At 44.6% G+C, this 21,079-nt stretch overlaps 1 protein-coding gene across 1 annotated transcript in view; it reads left to right on the top strand.

Annotated features, from left to right (window-relative positions):
* The window catches only part of LOC129835331 (fibroblast growth factor 11-like), a 132,065-nt gene extending 111,216 nt beyond the window's left edge, over positions 1-20,849 (top strand). The window contains exons 5-6 of the mRNA XM_055900922.1: positions 16,712-16,910; positions 17,201-20,849. Coding sequence (XP_055756897.1) covers positions 16,712-16,910; positions 17,201-17,343 — 342 coding nt within the window. The 3' untranslated portion in view covers positions 17,344-20,849. The remainder of the gene's footprint in view (positions 1-16,711; positions 16,911-17,200) is intronic.
* The last annotated feature ends 230 nt before the right edge of the window (positions 20,850-21,079 follow it).

Here is a 21,079-nt window from a genome sequence, read left to right as displayed (position 1 = left end):
GGAGGACGAGGTAGGAATGGATGTGGGGCACAGAGGGACACAGAGGAGGCAGGAGTGGAGGAGGGGCACAGAGGGGGAGGGAGGAGGAAGTATGGAGGGGGATGGAGGAAACGAAGGAGGGATAGGGATAAGGGGTAGAAAAGAGGGACACAAGAGGAAGGAGGAGAGAGGAGGATTCCACCACCTCCTAATATAGTGCAGCTATAGCGAACACAATAAATGCATTTAATGTGACAGAGTTATGGGCCCAATGGGTGAAGCACTGAATGGACAAAGCCCTGAAGGTTCTGCATTCTGATCGCTGCTATCTATCCATAGACAGACACAATACATAGATTAATATACATTGGTGTTCACACACACACACACACACACACACACACACACACACAATCTTTCCCGATATTTAATATCACAGACACGCTTTAGGAACTACATCCTGTGCCATTTAATGACTGTCACACAGAACACTAACTGGGAAAGATTATATTTTGGGGTTTCTCAGCTCCCAAATCTATCATGCTGTTGTAATTTGTAATAGTTAGCTATTCCTTTCCCTGTGTGTGTGTGTGTGCTTGCATGAGCACGCACGTACGTACATGCCTTTGTGTGTGTGACCGAGTACATGCAAATGGTTTCTTGTCTAAGGCATAGTAGAGTATAGCCAGCTGTGTTTTGCCGCAATGCCATTGTTAAGACTAGAGGAGGTCATAAGGAACACCAGCTACTGTTGAGGGACATTTACCTCCCTGTAGAACCACCCTAATGGAGTGTTTGTCTGTGTGTTTGTGCTTGTGTGTGTGCGTGTGTGTGTGTGTGTGTGGTGTGTGTGTGTTGTTGAGATGATGCCAGAATGAGAGTGCTCCTTCTCTCGACAGATATTTCATTAGGATGTTCTGTTGATATCATTGGTCAGTTGTATGGGTTGTGGACGGGTGTGGAAACAGTGACAGAGGGCAGTATATAGGCCTATACATAAAGAAAAATGTTGTGATTGGGCACACACACAGTATACAGTGCATTCGGAAAGTATTCAGACCCCTTCCCCTTTTCCACATTATGTTACGTTACAGCCTTATTCTAAAATGTATTAAATTACTTTTTTTCCCTCATCAATCTACACACAATACCCTATAATGACAAAGGGAAAACAGAGTTTTAGAAATGTTTGCAAATATATTAAAATAAAAAACATAAATGGCGTATTTACATAAGTATTAAGACCCTTTACTTTGAGACTCGAAATTGAGCTCAGGTGGATCCTGTTTCCAATGATCATTCTTGAGATGTTTCTACAACTTGATTGGAGTCCACCTGTGGTATATTCAATTGATAGGACATGATTTGGAAAGGCACATACCTGTCTATATAAGGCCCCACAGTTGACAGTGCATGTCAGAGCAAGAACCAAGCCATGAGGTCGAAAGAATTGTCCGTAGAGCTCTGAGACAGGATTGTGTCGAGGCACAGATCTGGGGAAGGTTACCCAATTTTTTTTGCAGCATTGAAGGTCACCAAGAACACAGTGGCCTCCATCATTCTTAATGGAAGAACTTTAGAGCCACCAAGACTCTTCCTAGAGCTGGGTACCCGGCCAAACTGAGCTATCGGGGGTGAAGGTCCTTGGTCAGGGAGGTGATTAAGAACCCGATAATCACTCTGACAGAGCTATAGAGTTCCTCAGTGGGGATGGGAGAACCTTCCAGAAAGACAACCATCTCTGCAGCACTCCACCAATCAGGCCTTTTTGTTAGAGTGACCAGAAGGAAGCCACTCTTCAGTAAAAGGCACGACAGCCCGCTTGGAGTTTGCCAAAAGCCACCTAAAGACTCTCAGACCATGAGAAACAAGATTCTCTGGTCTGATGAAACCAAGACTGAACTATTTGGCCTGAATGCCAAGCGTCACGTCTGGAGGAAACAGCATCATGCTGTGGGGATGTTTTCATCAGTAGGGACTGGGAGACTAGTCAGGATTGAGGGAAAGATTACCGGAGCAAAGAACAGAGAGATCCTTGATGAAAACCTGCTCCAGAGTGCTCAGGACCTCAGACTGGGGCGAAGGTTCAACTTCCAACAGAAGAATGACCTTAAGCACACAGCCAAGACAATGCAGGAGTGGCTTTGGGACAAGTTTCTGAATGTCCTTGAGTGGCCCAGCCAGAGTCCGGACTTGAACCCAATCGAACATCTCTGGAGAGACCTGAAAATAGTTGTGCAGCATCACTCCCCATCCAACCTGACAGAGCTTGAGAGGATCTGCAGAGAAGAATGGGAGAAACTCCCCAAATACAGGTGTGCCAAGCTTGTAGCACCATACCCAAGAAGACTCAATGCTGTAATCACTGCCAAAGGTGCTTCAACAAAGTACTGAGTAAAGGGTCTGAATACTTTTGTAAATGTCATATTTCCATTTTGATTTTATTTTATACATTTGCAAGAATTTCTGAAAAGTGGTGTTTGCTTTGTCATTATGGGGTATTGTGTGTATATTGATGATGTGAAAGAAACTATTCAATACATTTTAGAATAAGCCTGTAACGTAACTAAATGTGTAACTTACTTTCCGAATGCACTGTACTGTATGTGACGTACAGTATCTATAGCGTATTTACAACACCACTACTGTATACATTAAACACACAAAACCCTTTTACCGCTGCTGTCCGCAAACCATACGAGTGTTAGATTTAGGTCAACTACCCTTTTTGCCCCTACAGTAAGAACCAGATTGAATTTAGGCTTGTTAGTACATATCCCTGTCTTGCCAAACAGTCACAGAAGATAAACCCTGAAGCGAGTGTGCCTAGTTGGAGGTTTTCTGACCCGGAATGAACTAGGAACACAGTGTTCAAACTGTTGCTTGTTCGTTCAACCTTGTCCTCAGGTTGTCAGGGTGATTACTCATGTCTGGTTTAGGAGGGGGGTTGAGATGGTTGAGGGGTGGGGTTTTACTCCCTCTTTGGCCCCCTAGCCCTTGGCCCCTGGCCCTGACGGATGAGCTAATTAGTCAATACCGCTAGAACCTGCAAGGATCCACACTGGCCTCAGAGACCACCCTGCACTGTGTAACACACGCACACACACGCAGGCACGCAGGAGTGCACACACACGTACAGTAACACACAAACACATGTGGCAACACACACACACAGGCACACACGCAGGAGTGCACACGTACAAACACACAAACAAACACATATGGATGCACGCACACATGCACACACATATCTCCCCCTCCGTCCCTCTCTTGTGACCTTCCACACCTTCCATCGAATCAGAAAACGCTTGTCTCTTTTCCATCGAGTCAGCACTCCCTCTCTCCCTCCTTCCCTTTATTCAAACTCTCTCTCTGTTTTTCTCATTCTGTCTACCCTCTTCTTCTTCACTCATCTCCCCCTCCCTTCCCTGAAACTGACCTAGCAGCGAAGGCATGCAGACACACGTGGGCTTCAGGTATGGGGGGAGGTAGAGCGTTAGTAAGAGATGGAGAGAGAGAGGAGGGCAAGGTTGAGAGGTAGGAGAGATGGGGGTTGAGGGAGAGAGGGAGAAAGAGAGAGAGGGAGGGAGAGAGAGGGAGTGAGGGAGGGAGGGAGAGGGGGAGAGAGAGAAAGAGAGAGAGAGGGGGAGGGAGAGAGAAAGAGAGAGAGGGAGTGAGGGAGAGGGGGAGAGAGAGAAAGAGAGAGAGAGGGGGAGGGAGAGAGAAAGAGAGAGAGGGAGGGAGAGAGGGAGAGAGAGAGGGAGGGAGAGAGAGAGGGAGAGGGCTGCGGGGGGTGGGTAGGTTAGTTCTAGTTTCCTCTGGAAAATCCCCAAGCGCTCAGCGGGGTCTGGCAGACAAGGTGAGATGCAGAGGACAACCCCCTCCTCCTCCTTCTCTCCAGCTGTTCTGAACATGGTGTGTGTGTTTTTGCGTGTGTGTGTGTGTGTGTGTGTGTCAGTGGGGTCAGTGACTGTGAAGGCTCCAGCAGCTCAGGGATCCAGGTAAGAAGATCCAAGGTGGTCATTTGGCTTACGGACCCCTCCATGCACCTGGACTACAGTACCTGAAACCCTCTATTACAGACACGTCCTTTACTATGCCCTAATTGTCTCTATAATAAAGGACGAACGGCTTTAATGAGTGATATGGGATGTTCTCGTTCTCGTCATGTCTTTTATAGGCTGTTTATACGGATGTTTTGTATCCGTTGACGTCTCAGATGACGTTGGAGACAGCGACGGTGTCTCACGTAAAACCTGTCACACAGACACGCACACACACACATTTACACACACTCGTTGTATCCGATCAGCGGTGTGAAATACCATTGTCCTCAGGGAGCCAGCCAATAAGTGTCAGGATGGTTCAACCCAGGATTAACCTTTAGTTGGCCGATTCCGAGCTTGGAAGCGTTTCTATCTTCTCCATGCTTGGGTGCATACAACCAAAGCCTAATCCTGTTTGTTTTTTTTTGCACTAATGCCTATTGACTTTTCACTGAGGTCCTACATGAAATCAATTCTCCAGTTGACTGCTTTGAGAGGTGAATGGTTAATGTCAACCCAGCAAGTACTGGTGGAGGAGAGACGAGGAGAAAGAGGGAGTGGGGGAGAGAGGGGGAGAGAGGGGGAGTAGAAGACTGGGGGGTTCTGGTTGGTGCCAATGTCTGGAAATCAACCTGGTTCCTGCTAGGTGTGCAAGCTCAGAGTTGAGCAGTAGGATGTAAATAGTTGTTTCCATCTTGCTCACACACTCTCTCTCTCTCGCTCTGTCTCTTCCTCTTCCTCCCACTCTCTTTCTCTTTCTCTCTCGCACGCTTGCATCTCCATTCTGTTCTCTCATCTATCTCTGTCCCAAATCCTTAACCCTCAACACTCCCTCTCCCTTCCTCCCTCCCCTTCTCACCCTCATCTCTCTCTCTGTTCCGGATTAACTTATGTAATGTGGCGTGTGAGAGAGGATGTGCCCGTGACAAATCTGCCTCAAATATGCAGCAGGAGGGATTGATTTAGCAACAACAACAAAAACAAAATGAAATCCTCACATGTGTAACGCTAGTGTCGAACCTGAGTGGATTTTAGCCTGTTTTAAGAGGGCCAATGCAGTGGGAGATCTTAGGTTAGGTGTTTTGGAGAAGTGGTCTCTGTGTTAGTATTGTATCACCAACAGCAGCATGCAGAGTGTACTACAAGCCCCAAGCAGCCTGTGTGTTTGAGCAGCCCCTGCTGGAGAGAGGTGGAATTGCAATAGTGATATAGTTATGGGACCATTTTTATTTATATTGTTGTCATTTAGCAGACATTATTATCCAGAGTGGGTGGCAGGTAGCCTAGCGGTTAAGCCGGTGACATGGGTGTCGATTAAGGCAGCACTCCGCACCTCTCTGATTCAGATGGGTTGGGTTAAATGTGGAAGACACATTTTGGTTGAATGCATTCAGTTGTGTAACGGACTAGGTATCCTTTTTCCCAATTTACAGGAGAAATTAGGGTTAAGTGCTTTGCTCAAGGGCACATTGACAGGTTCTTCACTTTGTCTGCTTTGAACCAGCAACCTTTCAGTAACTGGACCAACACGCTAACCACTAGGATACCGGCAGCCCACATTCATTGTCTCATATCAGAGTGTGATGTGTATGATAATATGATGTGTGTGATGATCATGTGTTATCATATCAGAGTAGGAGTACTGATCTAGGCTCAGTTTAGGCTTTTAGATGATCATGAAAAAGGTTATATGGGCAGGTGGGACCTGATCCTAGATCTGTACTGTGTCGATCTGTACTCTATTCAGCTTTTCACTCACTAGATATGATATATTTATGCAGGAGAGAAGAAAAGGTGACCCAGGGACTAACATTCACATTACCTACATTACCCTTGTCATTATGAGGTGGTCACTGGTTAGTTAGAGAGTGAAAGAGTTGTCACTGGTTGGTTAGAGAGTGAAAGAGTGGTCGCTGGTTGGTTAAAGAGTGAAAGAGTGGTCACTGGTTGGTTAAAGAGTGAAAGAGTGGTCACTGGTTGGTTAGAGAGTGAAAGAGTGGTCGCTGGTTGGTTAGAGAGTGAAAGAGTGGTCGCTGGTTGGTTAGAGAGTGAAAGAGTGGTCGCTGGTTGGTTAGAGAGTGAAAGAGTTGTCGCTGGTTGGTTAGAGAGTGAAAGAGTGGTCGCTGGTTGGTTAAAGAGTGAAAGAGTGGTCACTGGTTGGTTAGAGAGTGAAAGAGTGGTCGCTGGTTGGTTAGAGAGTGAAAGAGTGGTCGCTGGTTGGTTAGAGAGTGAAAGAGTTGTCGCTGGTTGGTTAGAGAGTGAAAGAGTGGTCGCTGGTTGGTTAGAGAGTGAAAGAGTGGTCGCTGGTTGGTTAGAGAGTGAAAGAGTGGTCGCTGGTTGGTTAGAGAGTGAAAGAGTGGTCGCTGGTTGGTTAGAGAGTGAAAGAGTTGTCGCTGGTTGGTTAGAGAGTGAAAGAGTGGTCGCTGGTTGGTTAGAGAGTGAAAGAGTGGTCACTGGTTGGTTAGAGAGTGAAAGAGTGGTCGCTGGTTGGTTAGAGAGTGAAAGAGTGGTCGCTGGTTGGTTAGAGAGTGAAAGAGTGGTCACTGGTTGGTTAGAGAGTGAAAGAGTGGTCGCTGGTTGGTTAGAGAGTGAAAGAGTGGTCACTGGTTGTTAGAGAGTGAAAGAGTTGTCGCTGGTTGGTTAGAGAGTGAAAGAGTGGTCGCTGGTTGGTTAGAGAGTGAAAGAGTGGTCACTGGTTGGTTAGAGAGTGAAAGAGTGGTCGCTGGTTGGTTAGAGAGTGAAAGAGTGGTCGCTGGTTGGTTAGAGAGTGAAAGAGTGGTCACTGGTTGGTTAGAGAGTGAAAGAGTGGTCGCTGGTTGGTTAGAGAGTGAAAGAGTGGTCACTGGTTGTTAGAGAGTGAAAGAGTGGTCACTGGTTGGTTAGAGAGTGAAAGACTGGTCACTGGTTGGTTAGAGGATGAAAGAGTGGTCACTGGTTGGTTAGAGAGTGAAAGAGTGGTCACTGGTTGGTTAGAGAGTGAAAGAGTTACCACTGGTTGGTTAGAGAGTGAAAGAGTGGTCACTGGTTGGTTAGAGAGTGAAAGAGTGGTCGCTGGTTGGTTAGAGAGTGAAAGAGTGGTCACTGGTTGGTTAGAGAGTGAAAGAGTGGTCGCTGGTTGGTTAGAGAGTGAAAGAGTGGTCGTTGGTTGGTTAGAGAGTGAAAGAGTGGTCACTGGTTGGTTAGAGAGTGAAAGAGTGGTCACTGGTTGGTTAGAGAGTGAAAGAGTGGTCACTGGTTGGTTAGAGAGTGAAAGAGTGGTCGCTGGTTGGTTAGAGAGTGAAAGAGTGGTCACTGGTTGGTTAGAGAGTGAAAGAGTGGTCGCTGGTTGGTTAGAGAGTGAAAGAGTGGTCACTGGTTGGTTAGAGAGTGAAAGAGTGGTCGCTGGTTGGTTAGAGAGTGAAAGAGTGGTCGTTGGTTGGTTAGAGAGTGAAAGAGTGGTCGCTGGTTAGTTAGAGAGTGAAAGAGTGGTCGCTGGTTAGTTAGAGAGTGAAAGAGTGGTCACTGGTTGGTTAGAGAGTGAAAGAGTGGTCACTGGTTGGTTAGAGAGTGAAAGAGTGGTCGTTGGTTGGTTAGAGAGTGAAAGAGTTGTCGTTGGTTGGTTAGAGAGTGAAAGAGTGGTCACTGGTTGGTTAGAGAGTGAAAGAGTGGTCACTGGTTGGTTAGAGAGTGAAAGAGTGGTCGTTGGTTGGTTAGAGAGTGAAAGAGTGGTCGCTGGTTAGTTAGAGAGTGAAAGAGTGGTCACTGGTTGGTTAGAGAGTGAAAGAGTGGTCACTGGTTGGTTAGAGAGTGAAAGAGTGGTCACTGGTTGGTTAGAGAGTGAAAGAGTGGTCGCTGGTTGGTTAGAGAGTGAAAGAGTGGTCACTGGTTGGTTAGAGAGTGAAAGAGTGGTCGCTGGTTGGTTAGAGAGTGAAAGAGTGGTCACTGGTTGGTTAGAGAGTGAAAGAGTGACCACTGGTTTGTTAGAGAGTGAAAGAGCCCTTTGAAAAACATCCAACCAGACTTTGACAGGCAAGCCCTCTAACTGACCTACCGATTGAATCAGTACCCATTAATAGGTTAGTATGAAATCACCCTGAACCTGTACCAGAATCGATAGGAACAAGGATGGAAAAGGGAATAGAATTGGGGTAGACAGAGAGGGAGCTACAGCAGAGGAAAGAAAGAAAGAAAGACTCTGATGAATTGGTGTGTTGTGTGATTGACAAATCACTACGAGACAGACATGGAATAAATAAGTAAACAACTAAACTGTAGAAATACTATTTTTAGTGTCTTAAAGCATCTTATTGTTTCTAAGACGTCTTAATACAACTTCAATTTTTAAGACATGCTTTCAGACGTCTAAAGACATGGTAATGGCTGGGTACAATTAAGAAAAATAGCTGAAGTCCCGCTGAGTTAAGGGGGAGTCAATATGTGTGTGAGTGTGTGATGGAGAGTTTGGGTCGCCGCAGTGCATGATAAAAGTCTTCCTCCCTCTTAGTCCTGGCCTGAGGGATGCAGTTCACAGCAGAGGGGAAAGGTTCCCATCCGCTTTTGTTTGAATTCCTTTCAACACAACCATTCATTTTAGGAGTGAAGGGTTATGTTTATGAGTTCTCTTTCATTCTCTCCTTCTTCCCTTCATTTTAGGCCCCTAGGTACAACACTGAAAGGTGCTGGACACGTTTTAGCACTCTCTCTTTACCTCCCTCCCTCCTTCTATCCATCCATCCTTTATTAATTCCTTCCCCCCACTCACAGCTCAGAGAGCAGTGTGGTTTTATTTATTGATGACCCTGGAGAGAGAGAGAGGAACTGGCTGTGTTTAGGAGCCCCAAAGGAGTACTGTTTATTTAATGAGGAGAGGTGGCCTGGGCCACACTGTGTCTGTCTAGGGCCCTCAAGGGCCTTACAATGTCTGGCTTGGGTCCTCTTAGGTGCCACATACACTACCGGTCAAAAGTTTTAGAACACCTACTCATTCAAGGGTTTTCCTTTATTTTTTACTATTTTCTACACTGTAGAGTGATAGTGAAGACGTCAAAACTATGAAATAACACATATGTTATCATGTAGTAAAACAGTGTTAATCAAATCAAAATATATTTTATATTTGAGATTCTTCAAATAGCCACCGTTTGCCTTGATGACAGCTTTGCACACTCTTGGCATTCTCCCAACCAGCTTCATGAGGTAGTCAACTGGAATGCATTTAAAACCTCTCAGGGATCGGCCCCCTTTTTTCATTTTCGCCTAAAATGAGATACCCAAATCTAACTGCCTGTAGCTCAGGCCCTGAAGTGAGGATATGCATATTCTTGGTACAATTTGAAAGGAAAAACGTTGAAGTTTGTGGAAATGTGAAAGGAATGTAGGATAATATAACACATTAGATCTTGTAAAAGATAATACAAAGAAAAAAACAAAACAAGAGAAAGGCCATAAGGTATTATTCCAGCCCAGGTGCAATTAATATTTTGGCCACTAGATGGCAGTAGGGCACCTGCAAAGTTTCAGACTGATTCAATAAACCATTGCATTTCTGTTCAAAATGTTGTATCAAGACTGCCCAAATGTGCCTAATTTGTTTATTAATAACTTTCATTTTCAAAATTGTGCACTCTCCTCAAACAATAGCATGGTATTATTTCACTTTAATAGCAACTGTAAATTGGACAGTGCAGTTAGATTAACAAGAATGTCATCTTTCTGCCAATATCAAGTATGTCTAATTTTGGGAAACGTTCTTGTTACCTACAACCTCATGCTAATCGCATTAGCCTACGTTAGCTCAACCGTCCTGCAAGGGGTCAACCGTCCCACAGGGGACCCACCAATCCTGAAGAAGGTGTGCCTTCTTAAAAGTTAATTTGTGGAATTTCTTTCCTCCTTAATGCAATTGAGCCAATCAGTTGTGTTGTGACAATGTAGGGGTGGGGGTATACAGAAGATGGCACTATTTGGTAAAAGACCAAGTCCCTATCATGGCAAGAACAGCTCAAATAAGCAAAGATAAAAGACAGTCCATCATTACTTTAAGACATGAAGGTCAGTCTATCCCGAAAATGTCAAGAACTTTGAAAGTTTCTTCTAGTGCAGTCACAAAAACCATCCCGCGCTATGATGAAACTGGCTCACATGAGAACTGCCACAGGAATGGAAGACACAGAGTAACCTCTGCTGCAGAGAATAAGTTCATTAGAGTTACCAGCCTCAGAAATTGCAGCCCAAATAAATGCTTCACAGAGTTCAAGTACCAGACACACACATCAACATCAGCTGTTCAGAGAAGGCTGCGTGAATCAGGCCTTGGTGGTCGAATTGCTGCAAAGGAACCACTACCAAACGACACCAATAAGCAGAAGAGACTCTCTTGGATTAAGAAACACGAGCAATAAACATTAGACCGGTGAAAATGTGTCCTTTGGTCTGGAGTCCAAATTGGAGATTTTTGGTTCCAACCGCCGTGTCTTTGTGAGACGAGGTGTAGGTGAACGGCTGATATCCACATGTGTATTTCTCACCATAAAGCATGGAGGAGGAGTTGTTATGGTGTGGGAGTGCTTTGCTGGTGACATTGTCTGTGATGTTTTTACCAGCATGGCTACCACAGCATTCTGCAGCGATATACACTATCCCATCTGGTTTGGGCTTAGTGGGACTATAATTTATAGTCCCACAATGACCCAATACACCTGCAGGCTGTGTAAGGGCTATTTTACCAAGAAAGAGAGTGATGGAGTGCTGCATCAGATGACATGGCCTCCACAATCACCCGACCTCAACCAAGTTGAGATGGTTTGGGATGAGTCGGACCGCAGAGTGAAGGAAAAGCAGCTAACAAATGCTCAGCATTTGCGGGAACTCCTTCAAGACTGTTGGAAAAGCATTCCAGGTGAAGCTGGTTGAGAGAATGCCAAGAGTGTGCAAATCTATCAAGGCAAAGGGTGGCTACTTTGAAGAATCTAAAATATAATATATATTTTGATTTGTTTTAACATTTTTTTGGTTAATACATGATTCCATATGTGTTATTTCATAGTTTTGATGCCTTCAATGTAAGTAGTAAAAATAATGAAAAACCCTTGAATGAGTAAGTGTGTTCAAACTTTTGACTGGTACTGTAGGATGCATCCCAGATGACACCCTATTCACCTTTTTAGTGCAGTACTTTTACCAGGGACCATAGGACTAGTGTACTAGTCAAAACTAGTGTACTATATAGGGAACAGGGTGCCATTTAGGACAGCCATAGTGTTTAGGTTGGTTCCTCTTAGGGGCCATACATTGGTTCTATCTCATTTCTGATCTCCTTGCCTCCTTCTCAACCATATTGGAGGAGATGGTCTAATGTCCCCCCTGCGTTTTGAGAAGGAGGCGAGGAGATAGGTTCTCTTTCCTCGATTCCTCACATCCTAACTGCAGACTGATTGAGATGTGCTATGGGGACCTGCTGTAGAAGGGTACAGTCCTTAGTGGTTTAGAGATGAACTGGTCCCTGGACTCCACTGTAATGGAGTCATTCTTTGAACACACACAAACCCACAAACACACACACACACACACCCCGTTCGCTCTCCCTTCTCCGGTGTTCTATAGGGAGTTCCCATTTAATTAAGTTAATTAATCAATTAATGGGGTTCAGCGAGGCTGTCTGGTTTGCTCTGGGCTTCTCGCTGTTAACTCAAAGACATATCTCTTTGAAGGTATGTGTGTGTCTGGATGTGTGTGTGTGTGTGCGTGTGCGTGTGTGTGCGTGGGGTGTGCGTGGATATGTGTGTGTGTGTGTTAGCCTATAAAACTCCCTCTAAAGATCCAACCCCATTTTAAGGAAGATTGCCTGGGCTGGATCTTATTTATAGCTAAGACAATTTAATGAACTAATGATAGTGGATTAGATCACAACTTCTAAAGATTAGACCTCTACACCCCACGTTTTGCTATCAACGTTAAGTTAATGAGTAAATCAGGTATTTCATGTGTAATTAAGGTAGCAATTGAAGTTAATGTAATTAGCTATGCAGGTGTGTATAATGGATATATAGACGTTAAAGCCTGCGTCTTTAATAATGGAGAAAGAGGAGGATGAGAGAGATAAAGAGAGGGATGAAAAAGAGGTAAACAGGATAATGGAGAGAGAAACAGAAGGAAGAAGAGGTAAACAGAGAGTTTAAAAGAGGGAGGGAGAGAGAGGGGGAAGAAGTAGCAAAGGTAAACAGAGAGTTTAAAAAGGGGAGGGAGAGAGAAAGGGAAAAGTAGGGTAAACAGAGGTAAGAAGGAGAGATAAAGAGAGGAAAGAAAGGAGGGAGAGATACACAGATGGATGTTGAAGAGAGGGAGAGTAAAGTCCTTATTCAGGGATTTTCTGTTCACCAGTCACATCAAGGCTCCAAATCAATCCTGAAAATTGGTTTGTTCCTCGACAAGGATACCAAATGAAGGGGGGGGGGAGAGGGAGGGGTGGAGAGGGAGGGACAGAGAGAGAGAAAGAGAGGAGAGGGGGAAATTCTGAGGGAGACAGAGCGAGAGAGAAAGAGAGTGGGAGATGGAGAGAGCATATTATGGTAACTGACACATTCTTGTCAGATCCATAGATGGACAGATTGGTGATATAGATATATATATAAATGTACAGGATGGTGATATAGATATAGATGGACAGGATGGTGATATAGATATAGATATCGATGGACAGGATGGTGGTATAGATGTAGATATAGATGGACAGGATGGTGATATAGATATAGATGGACAGGGTGGTGATATAGATGTACAGGATGTTGATATAGATATAGATGGACAGGATGGTGATATAGATATAGATGGACAGGATGGTACCCGCAAAACACCAGTCTCAACGTCAACGGTGAAGAGTCGACTCTGGGATGCTGGCCTTCTAGGCAGAGTTCCTCTGTCCAGTGTCTGTGTTCTTTTGCCCATCCTAATATTTTATTTTTATTGGCCAGTCTGAGATATGGATTTTTCTTTGCAACTCTGCCTAGAAGACCAGCATCCAGGAGTCGCCTCTTCACTGTTGACATTGAGACTGGTATTTTGTGGCTACTATTTAATGAAGCTGCCAGTTGAGGACTTGTGAGGTGTCTCAAACTAGACACTCTAATGTACTTGTCCTCTTGCTCAGTTGTGCACCGGCGCCTCCCACTCCTCTTTCTATTCTGGTTAGAGCCAGTTTGTGCTGTTCTGTGAATGGAGTAGTATACAGCATTGTACGAGATCTTCAGTGTCTTGGCAATTTCTCACATGGAATAGCATTCATTTCTGAGAACAAGAATAGACTGACGAGTTTCAGAAGTAAGGTTTTTGTTTCTGGCCATTTTGAGCCTGTAATCGAACGCAATGTAATCAGAAACAACAGTTTTTAGCTGTGCTAACATTATTGCAAAATGCTTTTCTAATGAACAATTAGCCTTTTAAAATGATAAACTTGGATTAGCTAGCACAACGTGCCAAAGGAACACAGGAGTGATGGTTGCTGATAATGGGCCTCTGTACACCTATGTAGATATTCCATAAAAAATCCGCTGTTTCCAGCTACAATACTCATTTACAACATTAACAATGTCTACACTGTATTTCTGATCATTTTGATGTTATTTTAATGGACATAAAATGTGCTTTATAGATATAGATGTGGATGGACAAGATGGTGATATAGATGGACAGGATGGTGGTATATATATAGATCGACAGGATGGTGATATAGATGGACAGGATGGTGATGTATATCTAGATGGACAGGATGGTGATATAGATGGACAGGATGGTGATATATATCAAGATGGACAGGATGGTGATATAGATATAGATGGACAGGATGGTGATATAGATGGACAGGATGGTGATGTATATATAGATGGACAGGATGGTGATATATATCAAGATGGACAGGATGGTGATATAGATATAGATGGACAGGATGGTGATACAGATATAGATGGACAGGATGGTGACAAAGATGGACAGGATGGTGACAAAGATGGACAGGATGGTGATATAGATGGACAGGATGGTGACAAAGATGGACAGGATGGTGATATAGATGGACAGGATGGTGATATATATCAAGATGGACAGGATGGTGATATAGATATAGATATAGATGGACAGGATGGTGATGTAGATGGACAGGATGGTGATATAGATGGACAGGATGGTGATATAGATGGACAGGATGGTGACAAAGATGGACATGATGGTGATTTTGATATAGATGGACAGGAGGTTGAAATATATATATAGATGGACAGGATGGTGATATAGATGGACAGGATGGTGACATAGATGAACAGGATGGTGACATAGATGGACATGATGGTGACATAGATGGACAGGAGGTGACATAGATGGACACGACGGTGATATAGATGGACAGGATGGTGATATAGATATAGATGGACAGGATGGTGATATATATAGATAGACAGGATGGTGATATAGATATAGATGGACAGGATGGTGATATAGATGGACAGGATGGTGATATAGAAGGACAGGATGGTGACAAAGATGGACATGATGGTGATATAGATAGACAGGATGGTGATATAGATATAGATGGACAGGATGTTGATATAGATGGACAGGATGGTGACATAGATGGACAGGACAGTGATATAGATGGACAGGATGGTGATATAGATATAGATGGACAGGATGGTGATATAGATAGACAGGATGGTGATATAGATATAGATGGACAGGATGTTGATATAGAAGGACAGGATGGTGATATAGAAGAACAGGATGGTGACAAAGATGGACATGATGGTGATATAGATAGACAGGATGGTGATATAGATATAGATGGACAGGATGTTGATATAGATGGACAGGATGGTGACATAGATATAGATGGACAGGATGGTGATATAGAAGGACAGGATGGTGACAAAGATGGACATGATGGTGATATAGATAGACAGGATGGTGATATAGATATAGATGGACAGGATGTTGATATAGATGGACAGGATGGTGATATAGATATAGCTGGACAGGATGTTGATATAGATAGACAGGATGGTGATATAGATATAGATGGACAGGATGGTGATATAGATATAGATGGACAGGATGTTGATATAGATAGACAGGATGGTGATATAGATATAGATGGACAGGATGGTGATATAGAAGGACAGGATGGTGACAAAGATGGACATGATGGTGATATAGATAGACAGGATGGTGATATAGATATAGATGGACAGGATGTTGATATAGATGGACAGGATGGTGACATAGATGGACAGGACAGTGATATAGATGGACAGGATGGTGATATAGATATAGATGGACAGGATGGTGATATATATAGATAGACAGGATGGTGACATAGATATAGATGGACAGGATGGTGATATAGATGGACAGGATGGTGATATAGAAGGACAGGATGGTGACAAAGATGGACATGATGGTGATTTTGATGGACAGGATGGTGATATAGATGGACAGGATGTTGATATAGAAGGACAGGATGGTGACAAAGATGGACATGATGGTGATTTTGATGGACAGGATGGTGATATAGATATAGATGGACAGGATGGTGATATAGAAGGACAGGATGGTGACAAAGATGGACATGATGGTGATTTTGATGGACAGGATGGTGATATAGATATAGATGGACAGGATGGTGATATAGAAGGACAGGATGGTGACAAAGATGGACATGATGGTGATTTTGATGGACAGGATGGTGATATAAATGGACAGGATGGTGATATATATCTAGATGGACAGGATGGTGACAAAGATGGACAGGATGGTGATATAAATGGACAGGATGGTGATATATATCTAGATGGACAGGATGGTGACAAAGATGGACAGGATGGTGATATAGATATAGATGGACAGGAGGTTGACATATATATATATATAGATGGACAGGATGGTGATATAGATGGACAGGATAGTGACATAGATGGACCGGATGGTGACATAGATGGATAGGACGGTGACATAGATGGACAGGATGTTGATATAGATATAGACGGACAGGATGGACAGGATGGACAGGATGGTGATGTGTGTGTGTGTGTGTGTGTGTGTGTGTGTGTGTGTGTGTGTGTGTGTGTGTGTGTGTGTGTGTGTGTGTGTGTGTGTGTGTGTGGGTGCGTGCGTGCGTGCGTGCGTGCGTGCGTGCGTGCGTGCGTGCGTGCTGTGTGAGCGTGCGTGCGTGCTGTGTGAGCATGCGTGCGTGCTGTGTGAGCATGCACGTGCTCGTGCTTGAGGGTGTGTGTTACGTGTTCATTTTGTGCAACAGACACAGATGCTCCCCTAACCCCGTCACAAGGAAATGTGGGCTCCATTCTGCGCCATTTCCCATCTGAGCCTTTGAATTTGAAATTAAATATATAATGGAATCAAAATATTTGTCAGCACTTTCAATCTGTTGTTCTTGTCCTGTAGTGTGTGTGTGTGTGTGTGTGAGTGAGTGAGTGAGTGAGTGAGTGAGTCAGTGAGTGAGTGTGTGAGTTAGTGCGTGTGTGAGTTAGTGCGTGTGTGAGTTGGTGTGTGTGCGTTTGTGAGTGTGTGAGTTAGTGTGTGAGTTAGTGTGTGAGTGAGTTAGAGCATGAGTGAGTGTGTGAGTGCGCTACATCTGCTTATCTGTATTTGTGTTTCCTATGTGCTCACCTATGAATATCAGTGTGTCTATGTCTTCTAATCTACAGGAACACTTCACCCCAGAGTGCAAGTTCAAAGAGAGTGTGTTTGAGAACTACTACGTGACGTACTCATCCATCCTGTACCGGCAGACCCAGTCGGGCAGGGCCTGGTACATCGGCATCAACCGGGACGGACAGGTCATGAAGGGCAACAGGGTCAAGAAGACTAAAGGGGCGGCCCACTTCCTGCCCAAACTCATAGAAGGTAGGCTACTTTTCTCAGACATCCCAGACATAGGGCATGCTGGAACATTTGTAACGTTGTGGGAAGCAAGTGGTCTTTCTGCAGAGACTAGTTGGCTACTGTAGATGTTGCTCAGGTCTCATTTTTAAAAATAGATTTGTTCAGCTCAATGTTATTCTGTCTCTCTCTCTCTTTTCTCTCTCCTCTCTTGCTTCTTTTTTCCCCATCCTTTTTTCCCATCCCTCCCCTATTTCCACCCTCCTCCTCCCTCCCCTCTCTCTCCCTCCCTCCCCTTCTCTCCCCCCATACAGTGGCAATGTACAGGGAGCCTTCGCTGCATGAAGTGGTGGTGGTTGCCGAGCTGAGTCCGCCCAGAAAAACGGCCAAGACCTCCGATTCGCCCGTGCTGCAGAACGGCAAGAAAGACCCGCCCTCCAAAACCAAAACTTCCTAGCGCACGGAGAAGACAGGGGGCAATGGGCACTGACTGGCACTGGCACTGACTGGCGAACAAAGTCTTCCTGTTTTTATTACAAAGGGGTGTCACCTTCAAATGTTTCCCCCCTGCCCCACCGAGCAGCACGTAGAGGGGGCCCTATTGTTCTATATTCCCACAGGTTTCATCCATACTAATGTAAGGTTGGCCAAGGATGTGAAATGGCACCCTATTCCGTTTATAGTGCACTACTTCTGACCAAAGCCTGCACAGGACTCTGGTCAAAGTAGTGCACTATAAAGGGAATTGGGTTCCATTTGGGACGTGTCCCCAAGCACCCTGTTGTTCTCTTCACATCTGTTACCAGGTATTCTCTGTCCGTCAGCACCTTTGTGACCATAGCGATCCCCTCCATACTTAAGCAATGATGTGGAGGTTCTCTTTTCTTTATTTCTTTCTCTCGTTCACCTTTGGTGCAATTTGATTAGTTTGTGACACGGAGTCAATTTTCCACTCGGCAGCACAAGAGAAACTTCCTCGTTCTTCTCTAGGGCTGTTAACAGCAGCTCTCTAATCAAAATCTTCCATACCTCTTGAAAGAGAGAGAGGAACCTCCCCACTGCACTGCATTGAACTACACACACACGCACGCACACACATGCACACACACACACACACACCCAGCTGAGAGGGAGTGGTGATTGTGTGCGGGTCAGGGCTTAAAGAATGGTAATGATATCATCAGTGAGATGGTGTTGGTCTCTGGGAATCTGTGAATCTGTTTGCATTACATCCTCCTATCATTACAACACAATGTATAACTTCTCTAGCTCATGCCTTAAGCCAGGGAGATACATACTGTAGGGCCCACAGGAGGTCAGTGGCAACTTAATTGGGGTGGACGGGCTCGTGGTAATGGCTGGAGCGGAATGAGTGGAATGGTATCAAATGTGTTTCCATGTGTTTGATGCCATTCCATTTGCTCTGTTCTGGGCATTATTATGAGCCGTCCTCCCCTCAGCAGCCTCCTGTGCTGTAGGCCTATTGTGGTTTTGTTTGAGTGTTTTTGTAGTTGGGTATGTTATTGCAGGACAGTTGTGGTTCTTTTCTGAGGGCTACAGCCTCCCTATGGAATTATCAGGCCAAACAGACTGGCACCCAGGCTAATAACCTCCTGGTTCCACGTTTATTTCTGTTGTTGATCTCAACTTCCAATGTAATAACCAACTAGTACGCACTGAACCTGTTCAACACATGATCCAGTATCGAGCCTCCTTTACTGCACGTTCCACCATCATGTCTGGTCATTGCCCGAGCAACGTCATTGTTGTACAGTATGAAATCTGTTGTTGTTTTGTTGACGTTGACAGCGCCAGCTACAGGTTGCTAATTCTCAATGGCTGCATCCGAAATGGTACTGAGCAGAGCTGTGGTCAAAGGTAACACAGTACAGGGAATACGGTGCCTCTCGCTGACATGCGTATACAAGACTGTGATGTTTTTTATTTTACCTTGATGTGTTTTACAGGAGGGATTTGAGTTCCCATCCCAAATGGAATGTTAGGTCACACTTTATTTGGATAGTCCGGATTTATGGTCATACTATCAACAAACCATCTGTTGATGAGCAACTGCTTGTTAAGGTTACAATTAGGGTTAGAATAAGGGTAAGGGTAAGGTTAGGGTAAGAGTTAAGTTTAGGGTTAGGATAAGGTTTAAGGTTAAGGTTAGTTAAGGTTAGTGTTCGAGCTAGGGTTAGTAGATAGTTACAGATGGACTATCCAAATAAAGTGTTACCGCAAACTATTTCCTACATAGCCCTATGGGCCCTGATCAAAAGTAGTGCACTATGTAGGGAATAGGGTGCCATTTGGGAGGAAGCAAGCTAGGGCAGAGTGGTAGATGGAGGAGAGGTTCACTACTTTAGAGTGAGCGGGCTTGTTTGCAGTGGTGGAAAAAGTACCCAACGTTCATACATGAGTAAAAGTAAAGATACCTTAATAGAAAAGGAAGTAAAAGTAAAGGTCACCCAGTAAAATTCTACTTGAGTAAAAGTCTAAAAGTATTTGGTTTAAAATATAGTTAAGCATCAAAAGTAAAAGTATAAATCATTTCAAATTCCTTATATTAAAAACCAGATGGCACCATTTTCTTGTTTTTTTTATTTCTGGAAAGTCAGGGGCACATTCCAACACTCAGACATCATTTACATATGAAACATGTGTGTTTAGTGAGTCTGCCAGATCAGAGGCAGTAGGGATGACCAGGGATGTTTGGTTGATAAGTGCATGAATTTGACTATTTTCCTGTCCTGCTAAGCACTCAAAATATAAAGAGTACTTTTGGGAGTCAAGAGAAATGTATGTAGTAAAAAGTACAATATAAGGAATGTAGTTAAGTAAAAGTAAAAGTAGTCAAAAATATAAATAGTAAAGTACAGATACCCCAAAAAACGAATTAAGTAGTACTTTAAAGTATTTTTACACCACTACTTGTTTGTCAAGCCAGAGGAGAGAAAGGGAGGAACGAGGGTTCAGAGAGAATTATAGGAATTACGATGGCTTCTTCCAGACCTGGTAATCCTAAATAAGGTGCTGACACCAGGCATCTCCATCACTCACACTCTCACACACTCTCTCACACACACTCTCTCACACACACTCTCTCTCTCACACACACACACACACACACACACACACACACACACACACACACACACACACACACACACACACACACACACACACACACACACACACACACACACACACACACACACACACACACACACACACACACACACACACACACACACACACACACACACACACACACGACAGTGTTGCAATCCTCCAGGGTCCATGTTGTACAATCTGCCCTAATAATATGTTTAAAGCAGCTGAAGATAAAGTCCTCCAGGATGTCTGTCAGGCTGTCTGTCTGTTATGCTAGCAGGATGTCTGTCTGTTAGGCTAGCAGGCTGTCTGTCTGTTATGCTAGCAGGATGTCTGTCTGTTAGGCTAGCAGGATGTCTGTCTGTTAGGCTAGCATGGTGTTTGTTAGGCTGTTTGTTAGGCTGTCTGTCAGTCAGGCAGGCAGGCAGGCAGGCAGGCTGGCAGGCAGGCTGGCTGGCTGGCTGTCAGACTTTCTGGTTCTCACTGGTTCAGACTATTCACTTCAATTAAGCAATTAAATAGGGCTTCCGATTTATGTATTTGGGAAGCCCGGTTGCCTAGCCTACAGGCCTATGATAACACACACACACACACGCACGCACGCACGCACGCACGCACGCACACACGCGCACACACATCATGCCTGACCCACTGATTCCACAAGCTAATTCCAAGCATGTCCAATTATAGAAAGGTTCTGAGAACATGAGTCTCTAGGAAGATTCCTTCTGCCTCAGATTAGAACTAAATGGTGTGAGACTGTCAGGAGAGGGGGTAGAGGAGATGGAGGGGATGAGAGGAGTAGAGTGGGGTGGAGGAAATGGAAAAGAGGAGGGGATGAGAGGGGAGGAGTGGAATGGAGTGGGGAGGAGATGGATGAGAGTAGGGGATGAAAGGAGAGGAGTGGAATGGGGAGGAGGGGATGAAAGGGGAGGAGTGGAGTGGGGAGGAGGAGATGGATGAGAGGAGAGGAGGGGATGAGAGTAGGGGATGAAAGGAGAGGAGTGGAATGGGGAGGAGGGGATGAAAGGGGAGGAGTGGAGTGGGGAGGAGGAGATGGATGAGAGGAGAGGAGGGGA

The sequence above is a fragment of the Salvelinus fontinalis genome, chromosome 36 (assembly GCF_029448725.1).
Source record: "Salvelinus fontinalis isolate EN_2023a chromosome 36, ASM2944872v1, whole genome shotgun sequence".
Taxonomy (NCBI): Eukaryota; Metazoa; Chordata; class Actinopteri; order Salmoniformes; family Salmonidae; genus Salvelinus; species Salvelinus fontinalis.
This window is presented reverse-complemented; position numbering and strand designations above follow the sequence as displayed.